This window comes from Crocodylus porosus, unplaced genomic scaffold (assembly GCF_001723895.1).
Source record: "Crocodylus porosus isolate Cpor-Errol unplaced genomic scaffold, CroPor_comp1, whole genome shotgun sequence".
Classification (NCBI taxonomy): Eukaryota; Metazoa; Chordata; order Crocodylia; family Crocodylidae; genus Crocodylus; species Crocodylus porosus.
In genome coordinates this window covers 644,847-663,067 of record NW_017728905.1, presented here as the reverse complement: position 1 = coordinate 663,067, position 18,221 = coordinate 644,847, and the positions used below count along the sequence as shown (strand labels likewise).

At 54.0% G+C, this 18,221-nt stretch overlaps 1 protein-coding gene across 2 annotated transcripts in view; it reads left to right on the top strand.

Annotated features, from left to right (window-relative positions):
• Nucleotides 1-24: 24 nt before the first annotated feature.
• LOC109324900 (unconventional myosin-Vb-like) overlaps nt 25-18,221 on the top strand; it is a 51,180-nt gene continuing 32,983 nt past the window's right edge. For both annotated transcript variants that reach the window (XM_019557014.1, XM_019557013.1), the window contains exons 1-5: nt 25-46; nt 12,886-12,996; nt 14,191-14,362; nt 14,728-14,872; nt 17,391-17,547. In XM_019557014.1, the coding sequence (XP_019412559.1) occupies nt 29-46; nt 12,886-12,996; nt 14,191-14,362; nt 14,728-14,872; nt 17,391-17,547 (603 nt within the window). In that variant the 5' untranslated portion in view covers nt 25-28. The remainder of the gene's footprint in view (nt 47-12,885; nt 12,997-14,190; nt 14,363-14,727; nt 14,873-17,390; nt 17,548-18,221) is intronic.

Genomic DNA, 18,221 nt, shown 5'->3' with positions numbered 1-18,221 from the left:
GCCCGCGCGTGCCGCCCCGCCGCCCGCCATGGACCTGTACGCGCAGGTAGGGGCCCGAGCCCGCTGAGGGCTCGCTCCCGCGGCTGCCCCTGGGGCAGGTGACCCCTGCGCCGCGGTGTTGGGACCTGGGCTGAGCCCGTGAAGCGCGGATGTGGTGCTGGTGCCGTGGAGGCATCTCTCGCAAAGCTCCCTCGGGGTGCGGGGGGCCTAAGCGTGCCTTGCTGCCCTCCGCTCCGACGGGGTTGGGGGCTGAACGGAGCCAAGTCTGGGCCCTGGCTTGCCCTCGGCAAGGCCAAAGCCGACCAGCGGCTCAGGCGTTAGGGCGGGAGGCCCTGGTGGGTCGCGTGTATCGGGCTAGTGTGTGGTGCTCTCCCGGCAGCCTCCTCCGTTCTCCATCCCGCTGCTGGAGGGCGGGGTGCTGGGAGGGCAGGACCGGTCTTGATCCGACCTACCCGGGGAAGCGTCTTACCTATGCCCAGAGCCACAACCTGGCCAGCTCCCCTCTTATTCTCAGCTGCTGAAAGCTTCCCCTTACTGACCGCCTCCCCTGCCCTCTGCAAAATGCACTGCAGGAGCCTTCGCAATGACTGGAAGGTGAAAAGGCAAGATAGCAATGGATCCAGGCACTTAATTCCAGTGGCCTGGATGGTAGGACCCTGGTGGCTTGCCCCCAATGTGGATTTGGGGTGGGGCCTCTGGACAAGCACTAGAATGGGTTACCTGGGAGGGGGGGACTCTCCATCCTTGGAGATCTTTTTTAAGGCCTGGCTTGACAGCCTTGCCTGGGATGATCCAGTTGGGGATGGTCCTGCCTCTGGGCAGGGGGTTAGACCCTGAAGTCCCTTCCAGCCCTCACTTTCTGTACTTCTATGACAAGGGCATTTAGCTGCTCCTGGGCTGAAGCTGCTCGGACACAGATTCAAAGTCCAGCCCATTGTGCTGTGTTTCTACCCCCTTCCTCCCCACTCCACTACCCTTGCTTCAGGGTTGTCCTGTGACTAGCCCCAGCCAGAGAGCATGCGACCTTTGCTGTATTTGCTGCAAATGTGGGGAGGTTATATTGCAGCTTCATCAGTGCAGTGCTGTCTGATGGCCTCTGCTCCTCCTGTAGAGGCACCAGGGGAAGCTGGAGTCAGTTGTGCTCCACTTCTGGGTGTGGAGGCTCCTGGTCTGGAAACTGGTGCACGTGCTCTGAACTTGGATTTGCTTCTTTCCTGCTGAATTGTGCCCCCTTCTCCTTCTACTGCTTGCACAGACTCCTGTGTCTGCCCAGTGCTGGGCTATTCACTATCCTTTCAGTGCATTGTACCTTGTTTAAAAGCTCTGGAGTGCTTGGGACTAGATGGACCCTTATGTCTTGGAAAATGAGCAAGCTCATTTGGCCTGATTCCTCCATGCCCCATCCCCCTGGATCCTTTTGTATGCCAAGGCTAGTTACCTTGTAGCTCAGGTGCTGGAGGTAGGGGAGGCATTGGGATGTACTTCCAGAGCACAGTGAGGCCTCTGGCAGGGGGAGGTTCCTGGCGTGTGTTAGATGAGCTGGCTGACTAGGTGTTGAGCCTCCAGACTACATCAAATGCTGTGCCCAGTAGTATCCTACCGTGGCAGCTGTTTTTCTCAGTAGTAGGTGATCAGGTGCGGGTGTTTGCAAGGAGCCCTCCCATGCTACTTGTCTGGATCCAGGCAGTTCCCTGGGACTTGGACTCAGTTCCTTGATTCATCAAACTCTGGGATGAGGGCAAGTGTCTGTCCCCACCCTATGGCTGCAGATAACGGCACTTCCCCATGATGCTGGACCACTGTCCCAGCATCTCTGGAGGAGACCAGAACCTGCAGGCCAGGGCCCTCCTTGCCATTGGCTTCAGCTGCATGTGTAGGTAGCCAGCAGTCTTCAGGCCCTGGTGATGTTGGGTGTGTCTGGAGAGTGGACTGAGACTAGATTTCTGTAGACTGTAAAACAAAGTGGAGTAGATGATGCCTCAAATTTATGCACTGAATTGGCAGGGGTAGCTTATGAAGTCTGGCTTGGATGGCTCCAAGTCTGAATGCTAGTGAGGCCTTTATTGGCACCACATGTTCTGGTTAAGTTACACCCTTGGCCTTTCAGCAACCCTGTGCATTGTAACTGGGGCTTCCAGCTCTTTCTGATGGCATCCCCGGTTACAGATGGGCCGTGTCTGGTGGTGAGGGAGGGCGGGTTGGAGAACCAGACTTCCAGAGTCTTCCTGCCAGGTGCAGGGAGAACCGAACACCCTGAAGCTCAAACCTGCTCATCACTGCTACTGCTGGGCCTTGCATGTCATTGTCTGGTCAGGGAACAGCATCTTGTGCTCTGCTTGCAGGCCCTCGTGTGCTGGGTGCTGCTGCAGTGACAGGCACCTAAATTCAGGCCACTTTGAGCTGCTTAAACCAAAGTTGGGAAATATTAAGCCTTCCATAGACTCCTTGCTGAGTAGGCAGTCTTTAGCTCAACAAATGTCCACTTTGATAGCTGGCTCTCCCTTCTCACTGCTGCGGTGGCTCTGGCTGTGACTGAGGCTGCCTTCTCCCAAATCCAAGTTCAGATGCCTGCCTGCCTTCCCCAGTCAAAACCACCACCTCATTGTATTGCAGTGATCGAACAAAAGCCAAGCTGTTGTACTAGAGATGCACATCTGGGTAAACGCAAAGATCTGAATGGTTAGAACGAAAGCTTTGGCCTCAGGAGGCATGAAACGAGGGGGATGTTATGCATTATAGCATTAAGTACAGCCTAGGGTTGCCCGCTGAACAGTGAGGAGGAAACCAGTTACTGAGCAGCTGTTCAACAAGTGCAGCCTATTCTGTGCACCAGGCAAGAGACAGCTGAAGGAGTAAGCGGCATGCCATTGGGGTCAGAAGTGCAAAATGATGCATGTCTGGGCAGCTGGAAGTCTGTAAGAGGGGCTAGCCAGAACCTTTCTTCCAAGCAGTACTTGGAGGGGAAGCCTATGGGACTTAAAGGACATACAGAGCAGCTCAAGACAGGCTGCAGAGCCTCTGTTGTGCCCTACACGGCACGTGACGGCATGGGAAGGATTCTGACTGCTGTGCGCAAGGACTAGTGCATTTCCCCACTTGTTTGCTGGGCTTGGTGACCTTTTAACTAAAGCAGTACCCCAGGTGTGCTGCAAGGCTGTTTTAATCCCATTCTCGTAGTTCAACTGCAGGCTTCCTGGTTTGTATTTCTCTAGTTACACGGGCAGTACAGCATGGTTGGAGGGGGCTCTGGGGCAGGTTGTGAGCAAGTGGCTCCAGCCCCTACCCTCCATGCTAGGGGGAGAGAAGTTGGGAATCCTACCAACGTCTTCTAACAGGACTGTGCAGAGTGGGTTCCCCACCCCCAAGCACATTGGGTGTGGGGCAGGGGAAAGAGTTTTTAAACTTGCACTAGAACAAGGGCAACCTGAGAAGCACAAGCAAATGCAGCAATTTTAAACATTTGTTGCGTTTACAATCCTGACCCAGTTACTGAAAGCTATGTCCACCCTGTCCAGTGTAAACTGTTCTTGCTATATTAAGCCTTGCATGGGTTGGCTATTTTGTGTTGCAGTTAGCCTGCCTGGAAACAGGGTCTAGGACTGGTTGCACAGAAGTGATGTTGTCAGAGTGGCTGGAGAAGAGAAACACTGTTTGATGCCCATCTAGTAGGGAGGATGGCCTTCTTTGGCATGGGAATCTGTTTCCGTGCACACTGAAAAGGGACTTGGTATGAGACCCACGCCATGATTCCCAAGACAACATGCACTGATAGGAAGATCTTTGGGGTAGGAGAGGGTCTTCCTTAAAACCTGGATCCTGGCAGCTGAGTAGTAATGAAGTGAGCTCAAAGAATTTGGGTATCTCTCAAACACTGACGTAAGTGGAAGCAGTGCCCCCTTGTTAACTTAATGGGCGCTCATGGATGCTGGGAGGTCAGAGGAGCCCTGCAAGCTCACTGCATGCCAGGATACAAGGGTGCGAACACCCAAGTTGGGGCAAGTCCCCTGACCATCAGTAATGTTATTGCACTACTTGCACCCTGCTCTGAGGACAGAACTGGTGACTTCCCCCATCAGTGCTCCTGTTGTGTTCACCACCATATCAGTGTGACTCGGACACTCAAAGTGCTCTTCCCGGTCCCCTGGGAGACCAGGGGCTGCAGTCTCCAGCTTGCAACGGAGGGCATTGAGGCACAGATTAAGGTCAGAAGTGCCCAAAGTGAGATGCCTTGGCAGCAGGTGGCACTTAATCAGAGCTGGGCTCTAAACGCAGGCCTCATTGCAGCTGTACGTACTCAGAGTTTCTGCAGATCCAGCCCCAGTGCCTCTGCTTGGGCCTCCTGAATGTGGGGCGTGCACCATTTGCACTGGCCTGAAAAATCTGGGTGGAGCAAGTGGCCCAGCATCCCCTGGGAACCCTGGCCTAGGGGTAGGGGTAGAGTCCCATTTTCCATGGGACTGCCTTAACCATGAAACAACAGTCTGCTTTTCCTGCAGCCCCCTCATTCCCTGGCAGTGGGTGAAATAGGGGCCTGGCACTAGACACCCCTGCTTCACCCCAGAGCAGGCCCTTGTTTAGTGGCTCCCTCCAGGATCTGTCTGCATCCGTGTGTGTGGTCACACTTTTAGGGACTGTCAGCCCAGAATATCGTCAAGGTGACGGCTCTGGGAAGGGGGTGAAACACCTGCAGCAGCAGCACTGGTCCCAGAGGCTGGGGCAGCTGGACTGTGAGATCAGGCTCCCAAGGAATGATGAAACCGGTGCCAGAGGCTGAGGAAGGAGCCAGCTCTGCATGAGCACCATCCCCTGAATGGCACCAGTGAAAGCCAAACTTTGGAGAGTGGTGCCTCTTACCTACTTTCAGGAAAGTGGCACCTCCCTCTCCACCCCCAGACCCAACCTGCCAAGCTGAGCCCTTACTGAGTTTTACCTTGCAGGTGTTCTTTGTGTGCATGGCCGGGGAGGGGAGGGGATGTGTGCTGCAGCAGAGAATGGAGACTGGATGTGGGGAGTGGGCTGCAGTGAGCCGAGCCCCTTTCTTCTGTCTCAGCCATCCCAATGTGTCCCTTAGCGCTCTATGCAGCTTGCCTCCTGTTTCACTCTGGCTTCTTTTACTTGGTTCCTCCCCGATTTCCCTGGGTTCAGCTTTTGCCCCCTTTGCCCATCAGGCCTCCTACCATTTGCACAAAGGATCACCAGGAGGGATGGGCTCTGCTTCTCATTACTGCTCCAGGCCCCAGCAAGCAGTTGCATGTTCTCAGCAGAGCTTCTCCTATCTATAGTGCTGGGCTTGGTTCCTGGGATGAATTGTGCTGTCTGGGTTGCCTGGGAAGGGAGCCTGCCTGGTATGGAGGGGGGGACTTTGGAGATCTTGCTTCACATTTCCCCCAGGTCTCAAATGAGTGTGTGCAGACAGCATTTAAAGGCTTATTACTTGGCTGTTTCCACACTCAGCCTCCCCAGGCTAGGCAGCTGGTGCATCCCTCCCATACAGGCCATCCTCTTTCAGCTTCAGGCCTTTGCCAGTGAAATGGCTGTAAGAATATTCTTATGCGGCAAAATGCACAGCTGCCTCCTTCAGCTTCCTCTGCAAACACCAGTCGGCTGCTTGTGCTGGACCATCCCATGCACTGCTGCTTCCTCAAGCTAAAAAATATATTTTTCCTTTTGAAAAGTTGAGCTGAAACTTTTAAATCTGAGCTACAGGCAGCTGTGGGGAGCAGGGCTATCTGGGCAGCCTCAAGCCAAGCCCAGACAGATCTGGCATGTGGTGGGCTGTCCCCATCTCCCACTATAGTCACCCAGCACTTCCTGTTGCTGTACACTTCCAGCTGTTGGCAGGCTGGCTAAATGGTTTGCACTGAGGCTTGCCTGTGTCAGGAGTTTATCTCAGACTGAACTTGGAATGCTTCAGCTATTCCTGGGAATGAGACTGGAAAAAAATTTCCTCATCTGGGTGTTTAGGGTCACTTTAACTTCCATGCGAGTCCCAGCCTGCCCCGGCTTTGGGACCCCTTGTTGCCCAGGCTGCAAGGGTCGGATACCTCTGCTTGTTCAGGCTTGCCAAGCGGCTGCACTGAGCCTGCTCCAGCTTGGGGGCTCGGCAGGACTTCCTTGCACTTAATCTCTCCTGTTTGCCAAGAGCACTAATGTGGTTCCGTGTGCCAAAAGTAAATGCAGGGAGACTTGCTCCTGGGCTCTGTACCCGCTGCTTTATGGGGGAGATGGTACTGCCTGCCTGAGATGCAGAAAGGGCTGTAGGACCTAGTGGGTGAGAAGAGATGGGGAGGGGGGTGGGGCTGGGCAGAAGGCTTTTCTGCTTGACGATGCTCCTTCCCATGAACCCAGCAGGAGTTTGGAGCCTTTTGGGAAATTGCTGTGAAACCTATGTGTGTCCCATCCATCCCAGTGCCCAATGTTAAGGACTTACTCCTGTTATGAGTTATTTCTTTGATTTAAGGCACTGAGGTCAGGTTGCAGGGTTTAAACAAAGTTCTGGCACTTCCTAGCTTTTGAATTCTTGACTTTGGGTTTGAAATGGTCTAACAGCCTCTAGGGTATAAATTACACAGGCCATGTAAAAGTTTGGGTTATTTTTTACTTGTCTTTTTTTCCATTAAATGATGTGTTAACGTACCTTCCACCCTGCAGACCTGACTTGCAGCAAGTGCTTCCGAGTTTTGTGGACTTTGCAAAATGGGATTTGTGGCTTATTGCTAGCAACAGGCTGGTGGCAGCCCTGCAGAGTGGGAGCTAGGTGGGCGTGTGATATTACCAGCCCCTTTCGTAAATCTGAAGTAGTTCCACAGTCCATAACATGGAAATGGGGCATAGCCCTCTCCCAGATTGTGTACCTGAAAGCCTGTCTGTATATAGTAGGAGAGTATCTGTCTTGACTTGCAGTTAAGGTTCCCTTGACTGTTCTTAAAGGCTGGTATCTCCTGGCTTTTAGGCAGACCAAACTGCCTTGGTAGGAGTTGCTTATAGCAAGTGACTCAGCTTCTGATTTAAATGTCCCCTTCTCTAGTTTCGGTGCCCATGGTAGAGGGCAAGTGGGCTGCAGAGCAGGGGGCACTTCTGAATTCCTGAGTCCCACCGCTGGCTCTTTTGGACGCTTACCAGTAACCTTCGTGCAAAATGAAAACTGCCTCTAGTCTGGACTTGTCATCAGACAGCTCGGGTGGCAAGCCATGCTTTCTATGGCCAGGTCTACAAGGCACAGCAAATGAGACTTTTTGGCCTCCATCCCCTCTTGTGAAGGGAGGGCCCAAGCTGCTGCTGGCAACAGTGCTGCGCCTGCCCTTCCAGAGCTGTGCTGCGGGAGGGGGCACTGCACCAGGGTGCAGCTCATGGCATGGGGTGCTACATGAGCTGGCAAAAGTGGTAGGCTTCCTTCCAGCTCCTTTGCTTGCCCTGTCCTCAGCTGAGCTTGGACCTGGAAAGCAGCCCCAGACTGCAGTACAATGTAAAGCATGCAGTGGGTTGGTAACCAAATTATACGGAGCTTCTCAGCAGTTCAAGGCTGTGTTATTTGATCTGTATGTCTGCTTTGTAGAACTGCAAACTAATGTGGGCTACGTAGCAGCAACCTGGAAGAGACTGACAGCATTGAGCTTGTGTCTGTCACCGAGTTGTGGGCTGCTGACTGGAGAACTGAAGGCTTTGGACCCTGTGAAGTAGCTTAAGATATAAAGCTTCGAAGTGAAACTCTCTAGGAACGGAGGGGAATGGAGGTGTTCAGGTATGCGAAGAACTGATCTTCAGCCAAGTTAGGGTTCTGTAGTAAGAGCATGACCCTGGGTTTTCTTCCTAGCTGTACCAACCATCAGGCTTAGCATTGATGTCAATGAGACAACTGCTGCATGGGGGAAACTGAGGCATGGAGGAACTGTAGTCATTTGAGCATGTCTCGGGCCTGGGGCCTGGACTGCTGTAAGTGGAAGACTTTTTAAATGGAGTCCTGGGCCTGTACTTCTGCAATGGGGCAGTAAAGTCTCCTGACTTTTTACATCATTACCATTATGCTAGACCTTGGTATCTCTTAAGATCCTGTTGCTTAAATCCAGAAAGGTGGTACTAGATCAGATACCAGCAGGGGCCATAGCAGACACTGGCATGAAACTTTCCTCCCCATAGCATCTCTCTGACAGCTGCTAATGATTGTAACTATAGGGCGCACCTAGCTAAGCATCGGCTGCCATTGCTATGGGGTGGAAATCTGTCTATAGCTCATCACCTCCATGAGAGCACTAGATGCCAACCCCAGTGCCTTGCTCTGGCCAGCCCCAATAACTGAGGATGACTCCACAGGAGACTGTGGGAGGTAGCAAGTGCTCAACTACAGCAGTGCAAACCCTGACATGGACCCTAAGGACAGTGCTTGGCTTTGAGCTTGCCTTGTGCATGTTTTCCTCCTGCTCACCTGGGTCCCCTGAGCAGCAGCCCAGCTTATTCATCCCTCCCTGCTTGGAGCAGTCTCACTGCATTGGTCCATTACCTGCCCAGGAGGGGAGACCTGCTTCTCAGCAGGGTGAGCTCTTCCCTGCACAAGGAGGAGTCCATCCTACCCCAGCTCAGAGGTGTGACCCAAAATTTGGAGGTAACTCCACATCTAGGGTGGGGTTCATAGATGTTAGGGCTGGAAGGGACATCAAAAATCATCAAATCCAGCCCTGCCTCAGGGGCAGGAAACTGGTTAGGGTCAAAGGACCCCAGCAAGGTAAGCATCCAAGTGTTTCTTAAGTTCAGAGTAGGTGCCTGCACCACCTCTGGAGGGAGTCTATTCCAGGTCTTGAGGGCTCAGACAAAAAAAAAAAAAAAAAAGTTTTTCTTATGTCCAGCTTAAAATGGTCTTGTAGGGTTAAAAAGAGCTGCTGCCTTAGCTGGCTGTGAACAACTAGCATGCCCTGCACCCCTGCTCTTCAGCAGAGCTAACTCTGACTTAACTGGGTCTGAAGCTTGCAGTTGCTTTCTGGACTGTGCATAGGTTTTTTGCCACTTAAAATATCCAAGCAGAAGGGTTTGGACTGCATTGGGAGTGTGCATACATGGGTGAAGAAGTATCCAGTCATGCATTGATAAAAGCACGTCAGGCTCACGCCTTATGGCAGATGGAAGTATTGGACTGGGTAGCATCTGAAACATGCGGTGTGTAGGAGGGAAAACACCTTTTTATAGTCCCTTATAATCCTACATTTGCTGAAGGAGGGGCTTTAGCCCATTTAAAAACTGCTGATTGCTGCCGAATAATAACATAGCTGTGCTGCTACTGGTGGCTTATTAGGAGTGGCTGCTATTCCAGCTGGATCCCTGCCTGCAAATACTCCATCATGGGTGGAGCACCTTCCAGCAGTGCAGCATGGACCAGTTGCTGTGAGGCTCTGATCCTCCTGGGCTGGTGGGGGATTGGACTTCATTTAGGCAGATGTAAAAGCTACATGAGCTCAGGAAGCCTGGTGGGTAGGGGAGTCTACCAGGAGTGGCTTCTGCAATGACTTGGCTCAAGCAACCCAGTACTGGGGCTAAACTGCTCTTCTAGGTGTGCCGATTAGATTGATGGGGTGTTTTAGAACAGTTTTCAAATACCTGAAGGGCAATTACAAATGATGGAGAGAGGCTTTCCTTTGTGGCTGTAGGGGACAGGACTAGGAGCAATGGCTTCAAACTGCAGCAGGGGAAGCTCTAGTTTGGAGACTCGGAGGGTGGTCAAGCATGGGACCAGGCTGCCTAGAGAAGTTGTGGCATTTTCATCCTTGGAAACTTAAGAGCAGGTTGGATGCATACTTGGCTGGGAAGGTCCTGCCTTGAGCAGGGGGCTGGACTCTGACCTTGTGAAATCCCTTTCCAGCCTGCTTTCCAATGATCTTGTATTTCTGCTGCAGTCCTGCCCACCTCCCTGGGCATCCATGCCTGCATGCCCCTCACTCAATGGTCTTGGTAGGAATGAAATGCATTTAGGGGGGGAAATCTGAAGTCTTCAGCCGAGAAGCGGGGAACCAGCAATTCTGTGAGACACAGAGCAAGTGCAGGCAAATCGAAGTCCTAGGTCTGAGCTTCACCCGTGGTGAGAAGCTACTATCATGCACAGGGGTCTGCCTTAATGCCCTGTGCAGAAGAGCTGAACTGAGGCCTACCAAACTCTTGCGGGAATTTGTCCAGTGAACTGACCGAGCATCTTGTCAGCTAGTGGATTTTAACCAGACTGGTTTTGGGAGGTGAGAGGGAGACTAGCCTCAGATCCCATCCTAGTCCTGTGGCAGCTGCCAGTGTTCGAGGGGGGGATGGCAACAAGGAACAAAGGGAAGGTGCCTTGTGAAGGGCCCAGGGCATAGGGGAGATGGGGAGTGTTGACCAGAGCCTACTACTTGAGCAGACAAGAGCACGTGGTCTAGGAGAATGAGGCTCTGGAGCAGCCTGTTTTCATAGTGATGGTGGCACTGGTGATGGGGGACCAAATGAATTGAGAATGGCAGGAGCTAGATTGGGGGCAGGCAACTACTTTGCCTGAAGGGCTGCTTAATGAGTTTCGGTGAGCTGTCAAGGACCACAAGGGTAGCCCTGCCCCTTGACCGGTGCTCTTCTTGGGACTAGAACATGTTTTAACTTTATTTTAAGATGCATTTTTTGTTATAAGTGATTGCATAATAGCTCAAAATGAAGTCTGACTCCTGTGTATTGTGGGAGTATGGGTGGGCTGGTGGGGATGGGGATTTGTGGGGAGCCCACATGTGGCTGCTTTGCAATGCCACTGCTGCCCCGCTGGACAGCCCAAAGGTGGGGGTAACGCTGGTGGACTTGCAGAGCAGCCTGGCACAGGCTCCGAGTGGCTGCTGCAAGAAGAGCCCAACAGCAGCGATGAGGAGGAGCTGCTTTTCCCCTGTGCTGAGCAACAGCTTTTGCCCAGCTGCTGCTGCTGCTCAGCATAGTTGAGTCCCGAGTGGGTTGGGGCTGTGTGCTCGGGTCCCCACTGATACTGCAGGGCTGGGGCCAGCAGTGGTGGCAGCCAGAAGGAGCCACCATTGCCTGGTCTGTCTAGAAAGGCAGTCCAGCTGTGGAGCCACCTCGGCCCTGCTGCTTGCCCAGGGGGTGGCGGGATGTGCCTGAGTCGGGCAGGACCGAGAGACCCACTGCAGCCTGGACGAAGAGGTGCTGGGGGCTGGATCTGGCCCACAGGCTGTATTTTGCCAACCCTGAGCACGACTGTCTCCCCAAGGCATTGAAGGAGGGAAGCACAGTGAACATCCCAAGCAGCCAAGGCTTGATGCTTCTTGGGGAACATCACAGACTCTGATATGCTGTGCCACAGACTGGTGGGGGGACCCCTGCATCAAAGCCAGCAGCAGACCATGGCTGTATGAACTTGTCTAAACCCTGCCCTTTCAATGCTTTGTTCCTGTGCCCTGCAGGATGCTTTAGGACTGGCATGTCTGTGCTGGGTTCCCCATGCATGGCTCGGCCTCAGAGTCCTACATCCCACTCCTATTCCTGGCCAGCTTAAGGCCTGTGCTGCCCCAGGCTCAATTCCCTGTCTGAGGAGCATCCATAGCTGGAGGGAGGAGCAGGTGAGGCAGCTAAGAGGCGGAAGGGAGGGGGAGTCATCTGGAAGTCTGACTTTTTGCTGGAGGTTTCTAGTCCTGGCACATGTTTGTAGAGGCAGGACTGCTCCCCACAGGCTTCCCTGGGCCCCTTGCTGGCAGGCGAGCAGGCAGCCCATGCTACAGTGCAGTAGGTTGGGCACTGGGTTAGACCCTGTATGAATTGTGCACAGACAGGCCTCCAGGAGGAACAGAGTGGTCTTGAGCCAGCCAGGAGCCCATGCCAGGTCACCTGCCATGGCTCCTGCACATGCAGGTGCGGCAGGAGGTCCAGGGCCCGTGGTGTAGTGGGCTCAGAACAAGAGGGGCTGCCCAGGCCGTGGGGCTGGTGAGCTGCCGCTGCCTCTGCCTGCTGCTGTGTTCTGATACCCCCATGCTCGGGGGTGCCTTGGGGCTGTCCCAAGTGGTTTGGTTTCAAGAAATGCCCCCTGCAAGGAGCAGAGGAACTGACTAACACCCCCTAGGAAGGTTTGCCAGGCCACCTGTACCATGGCTGACAGGGGGCCTTGTGTGACTGCAGCTTTACCAGAAGCAGCAGCTGTCTCACTTGGAGCAAGACTCTGTCCATGCGGAGTCTCTGGGGTCTGTGTGCAGCCCTTCTGCCTAGCCCTTGATGCTCCCCAGCATAGGAAAGCTGTTCTAGGTGGGCAGGCCACAGGCAGGGCCCATCTCTGAGCAGGTGCAAAAGGTGCAGCTACTCGTCCTTCACCCCTCTGGTCCATGCTGTAGTGGCTGCTTGCAGCTGGTGGGGTCACAGCTGCTGCAGCTTAGTCCTGCCAGGGCATGGCTGCATGTACAGAGGGTGTCTTCTGGCTGGGGACCTGTTTCACTGAGCTCTGTATTGGCTGTGGTTTCTTCTGAGTAACACAGCATCCACAGTGTGGAGTAGAGGCCATGGGGGCTGGTGATTTTTTTTTTTTTTTTTTTTTTTTTTTATTCAGCTGTTCATACAGCTCATCAATGAGCGGAGCCAGTGGAACGGGCTGAATAACCCATGTTTTAGTGGGTTACCCACACCAGGACTCAAGTTTCTGCTAACTAACTATCCTGCCCTTTTATGCACTGCGCTCTAGGCCGTGCAGCACTTGGACTGCTAATAGTGGCATTCAGAAGAGCAGCACTAAATCCTGAATAATCTCTCCAATGCAGTCTAAGCTTCCTGACTGCCCCCTGCATCTTTCATGCCCTTTAGTAGCTGCATCCAGGTCCCAGGGCAGCTGTGCCAGGGAAGGGTCCTGGGTATCTTCTGTGTTGTCTGACACTGCTGTGTCCCGTCCCCTGTCTTCTGCAGGGGGCCCGGGTGTGGATCCCTGACTGTGTGGAGGTCTGGAAACCTGCAGAAGTAACTAGGGGTTACAAGGAAGGAGACGGTGTCCTCTACCTCAGACTGGAAGATGGGCAGGTGAGGCAAGCAGCCTGCAGGTGCTTCAAGCTATTCTGCCTTCGTGCAATAACAGTGCTATAGGGCAGCCTACTGGTGTGGGGGTGAGAGTGTGTGTTCTGTATATGCACACGCATGCATATGGTAAGGGGCTGCTTCAAGGCCCAGACCCCAATGTCCAGCCAGTCCAATGGAGACGAGCTGGTTTTGAGAGATCTCTAGTTTCATACGTGCCAGAGCATGGAGCAGTAGCTCTTCACCTGGTGGTCACTGGTCAGCCCTTCCTCTTGGGCTGGGATAACAGCTGAGCAGCCAAGATGGGTGTGTGGAGTTCAGCCAGCTGCTATGCTGGGAGAGGGGAGGCGGGGTATAGGTTAGGTGTTGCTGCTGTAGCAGCTTTTAAGCAGGATGCAAGGGGCCTAGTTTGGTGCACAGCTGGGCTGCTCGTGTCTCCAGTGCACCCCACGCAAGGCAGCCACCAAGCCCTCTGCCAGATAAGCCCAGCCTTGCTGCAAGTCTGTCTGCTTCCTGGCTTCATTGCTCCACACCCCCAGGGCTGTATTGAGCTCTAACACTGGTTTCCAAAGTGTAACCCAGTGGTGGGATGACATGGGCTTTAAGGGTAGTACTGACTTTGGCATTGCTTATGCTTTGCATGGGTTGCTTTTTTTTTTTTTTTCCCCTCCCCTCCCCTCCCCTAACCTGGGTGCCCTGAGCAACAACCCAGCCTGTTCATCCCTGCCTGCCCTGAGCTGTCTTGCTACAATGGTCCATTGCCTGCCCCAGAAGGGACCTGCAGGGTGAACTTTTCCCAGCACAAGGAGGAGTCCATCTTTTTCCCCCAGCTCAGAGCAGTGCCCCAGAATGGGGATAACTCCACATGAAGTGGGGAAGAGCTGCTGCCTCCATTTAGCTGCAAGTAACCAGCCTACCCTGCACTCCTGTGCTTCAGTCCTGCCCTGCAGGAACCCTCCAGTGTGTGGCTGGAGCCAGGCTGTGATGCTTTCCAGGCTGGGCTGCTCAGTCTGTGACTAATGGCACAAGAATGGCCCAGACCGCATCCTGGCCCAGGCCCTGCCAGCAGCACCACAGCTATTCCCAATCTTTCTGCTGGCTGGGAAGCCAGCCCAGCAGCCTGAGCCACTGGGCCCTTGGAGCGGGCGCATTGCCCACACCAAGCCCCGAGTGTGACCTGGAGTCTCCTTTCTGGGACAGGAGGTGGCCTATCCCCTTGACCCATGCTGCCCCCAGCTGCCTCACCTGCGCAACCCCGACTACCTATCGGGGGAGAGCAACCTGGTGGCACTCAGCTACCTGCATGAGCCAGCTGTGCTGCACACCCTCCGGATGCGCTTCCTGGAATCCAGCACCATCTACACCTATTGTGGTGAGTGGCCTGGCTGCTGCTAGATGCAGGCTGTTCCCTTCCCACTGTGATGCCCCCAGGCTTAGTGACTACAGCCTGCCTGCCTTAGGGGGTGGGAGCAGGACACTGGGGACCTGGGTTCCCTGTGATCTTCATCCAGAACAACTGCAGTTCCTGTTCCCTGCAGACTACCCTCCCCTGCCATGCACCTCCTCCTGGGAGTTTGGTGTGAAACCCAGAGGCCACAACGATGGCTAGGTACCACTTAAACAGCTCACACCATTCACTCCGAAGTGGGCAGCTGATGTTCCTCCCTCTGCCCCCATGAGCATGGCCTGAGTTGCTCGGGAGGGTTTCTGGCTTACCATCAGTCTTTGTTCCCGCAGGCATTGTTCTTGTTGCTGTTAACCCTTACAAGCAGCTGCCTATTTATGAGGAGGCGGTCATCCATGCCTACAGCGGTCAGAACATGGGTGAGATGGATCCCCATATCTTTGCTGTGGCAGAAGAAGCCTACAGGCAGATGTCTAGGTGAGTAGATCTTCCCTCCCCCATGAGCTAGGTAGCCACTGGCGTTTCCTCCAGACCAGAAGCCCTGCGTAGTGACGCTGGTGGGATATCTTTGTGTTCAAGGTCCTCTTGAGTTTTTTCGGGACTTGTATGTGCTGGACCACCACAGGTAGCAGAGAGGCTCGATCAGGGGTGGGCAATTTATTTTGGCTGGAAGGTTGCTTTGATGAGGTTTTTTGGTGAGCTGTTGAGGGCTGCAAGGGTAGCCCAGCCCCTTGCCAGGCGTCCCACTTGCTGGTTGCCATCTTGGAACCCCCATAATAATAATTCAGTCATGTGGACAATAAACTCATTCATATTTCTGCCTTTCCAAAAGCAAAGGTTAAGATTGCACATCTACTAACTTATATACTATGTTCATTTTAATTTTTTTATTGTGATAAAAAAATAGATCAAATACAGACAACGGTCAAGTAAAACAGGTGGAACCTCATTTGACTATTCTTGCCCTCTATTCTTTAATCTCCTAATGCAAATACGAATAGGAAGTGTAGGGCAGGCTGCAAGTCCTTGCCCTTCAGGCAGAAGTAGCTGATGTTTCCCAGCACTGGATGCTAAGACCAAGCTGGTGGCACTCTGGCTGCCTTGGGCACAGAGCTGGTATCCTTGGGGAGAAACTGGCACTAGGATGCTAGTGGGAGTTGTAGATCTGCCTCTGAAAATGTCAGCCTGGGTGCTGCAGAAAGAGTCTAGATAAATGGATCGGCTGCGGAAAGACTCAGTGGCTCTAAGCAGCACTTCTGGGATGTGCCCGGGGTTCAGGAGGAAATAACTGGCTGGAAATTACTTCCAGAATGTGGTGCCAGGAGCCCTGTCCTGTACTTGAGCCAGTCTCTAGGAGGGGCTTGTGCTTGGCTTAATTCTGGAGTACAAGACATTGGGCAGCTGCAAAATTCAGATGTAAACCTGCTTCACACATGTGCGTGTACATGCACTGCTTGTCCCTTTCTTGTGGAGGTGAAACTTGGGATGTTGCTTAGGCCTTCCAGCAAGCTCCTGCTGGCTCTGGCTCCAAGTGTGTGCTGGCTGTCGGGTTGCAGTTGGCTTCACTGGAGCTGGTCCTTGGCCTTGGGCACTGCCTGACTTTCATAGTTGTTAGTAGTTGTTGTTGGGGGCTGGAAAGGAACCTTGCAGATCACTGTGTCCAGCCCCCCTGCACTTGGGCAGGAAAGACTGCTGGGATCAGGTGACCCCAGCAAGATGGGTGTCAAGATGCTTTTTGAAGATCGATTTTTGTACGGCCAATCTCTGAAACAAGGGTGAGAGCCTTGGACCTGCTAAAATCGGTGCTGAGGGCACCCATCTATCTGCGTTTGCAGTACACACAGGGCTCTGGGAGTGTTTGCTCTCTGGCAAAGTGAGGGGTGGCAGGGTAAACCAAAGAGATGCTTGTAGCCCTGCCCACTGAGGACTTGGTGTCGGCCCCAGCTCCCTGGAGCTGATGCCAAACCACCTGCTGGTAAAGGTCTTCAGCAAGGCACAATTAGGCTTGGTTGCACTGCCCCTGGCAGTTCAGCTCCTGAAACTGCAGGGAGAGGCCCAATGCAGTTGCACCTAACAGCTGCCTGGGCTGCTCTGGGGAAAGGTAGATGTCTAACAGCTACCCTGCACACACTGAGTCTCCCCTCCCCAGCATCAGATCAGAGGCATGTACCCTGGTGGGGCTGGCATATGCTGTTGTCTCAGGCTGGGCTGAAATCTGCCTTCCCCAGTCTCTCCCCTCTGCTAGTGTGGAGGCAGTTTGGGCTGGGGGGAGGCTGTCTCCCCAAGACAGAGCAGCAGCCTAATTTAAAGATGTCTCATTGTCGGCAGCATTTCCCAGGTAGGGGACAGGGATCAGGGCTGAGGCCAGGTTCCTTCATGGGCCTGCTGAGTAGAGAGTGCTGATGACCAACCTGTTTGTCTGCATCCAGTGAGGCAAAAACATGCATGGGGTTGCCTAAAAAGAGTCTTCCCAGAGGGCAGCACCCTCAATCTTGTTCCTGCTTTCCCCAGTGTGCCAAACCACAAAGCAGTCTGGCAAGGCGTTTGGAAGGGGCTGGGGGCTTATGGTGGGGAGGAAGGCAGGCGAGTTTGTTCACACTGTGACTGCCTGCCTTGCATGGATCTAGCATTGACCCTCATGGGGGAACCAGGAGCCTGTTGCCCCTCATGGTACTGCAGTGCTTGCAAGCTGCTTTAGCCCCTCTAGTACAAAGCAGGGTTGTGTGGCCTAGTTCTGGCTCTACCCTAGGTCTTTACCTGTGCCCTGCTCCACACTGCCCTTTGCTCTAACCCTAACCTGAAAAGGGAGGGCCTAATTAGTCCCATGGGACTAGTCTCCTGGCACATGTGCCCAGGCCCTGTTCACTGGAGCTGTCTAGGGAACTCCAGGATCAGGGGCAGCATCCTGGATTAGGGTCTCTGAGCAGGGCTCGTGCCGTCCAGTGATGGCAAGATCTGCTCCAAGTCCTTCTTGCCTCACTTCTGCTTTTTGCAGGGAGGACAAAAACCAGTCGCTGATCATAAGCGGTGAATCCGGTGCAGGGAAGACAGCCACCGCCAAGTACGCCATGAGATACTTCGCCATAGTCGGTGGATCCTTGAGCAACTCCAGCGTGGAGGAGAAGGTGCTGGCCTCGAGCCCCATCATGGAGGTAGGACTTTTCCTTCAAGGAGCCTGGAAGGAGGAAGGTCCCATGAATTGCTGCCCGGGGGGGGAAGTGCAGGAGCTCTGGGGCTGCACCCCATGAGCTGACCATTGGGGAGAAGCTGGAGTCTTGTTGTCCTCCAGCAAGGTGCTGCTGGAAAGGAGGGCTGGGGGCAGGAGTGCTCTTCTCTAAACAAGAGCCAGGCTGCAGGCAGGCTACTTTGCCCCCTCGCTGTGATCTTCCCTGGCTGCGTCCCTTTGACCAGTGTCTTGCAGAGGTCACTGGAGTGACTGTGCCTCTGCAGCTCTGAAGGACAGTGCCACAAGCTCACAGGGTGCAGGGTCCCTGGGTCTGACCTGGCCTGAGACTCTCCTCCCTGTTGCCAACTTAAACGTAGTGTTCAGCTGTCCTTAGCATGGCCCCTTCTCATGGGATGGGGGAGTTCATCTCCGCACAGTCTGGGCACGAGCTCTCTTCCCGGCAGCAAGGCGGCTGTGCCTGGCCTTACTGCTTCCTGTCCCCTGCCGGGCCATGGCTCAGTTCTGCTGATAGTGCAGTTTCCCCGAACTCGTGCCCTGCTGCTGCCGGTCTGTCAGCACTCGGTGCGGGGAGGGAGGAAATGCCAGTCCAGTGATGCAGCACTGTGCTCCCCTCCTCCCCTGGTGCTGTGCAGCTAAGGA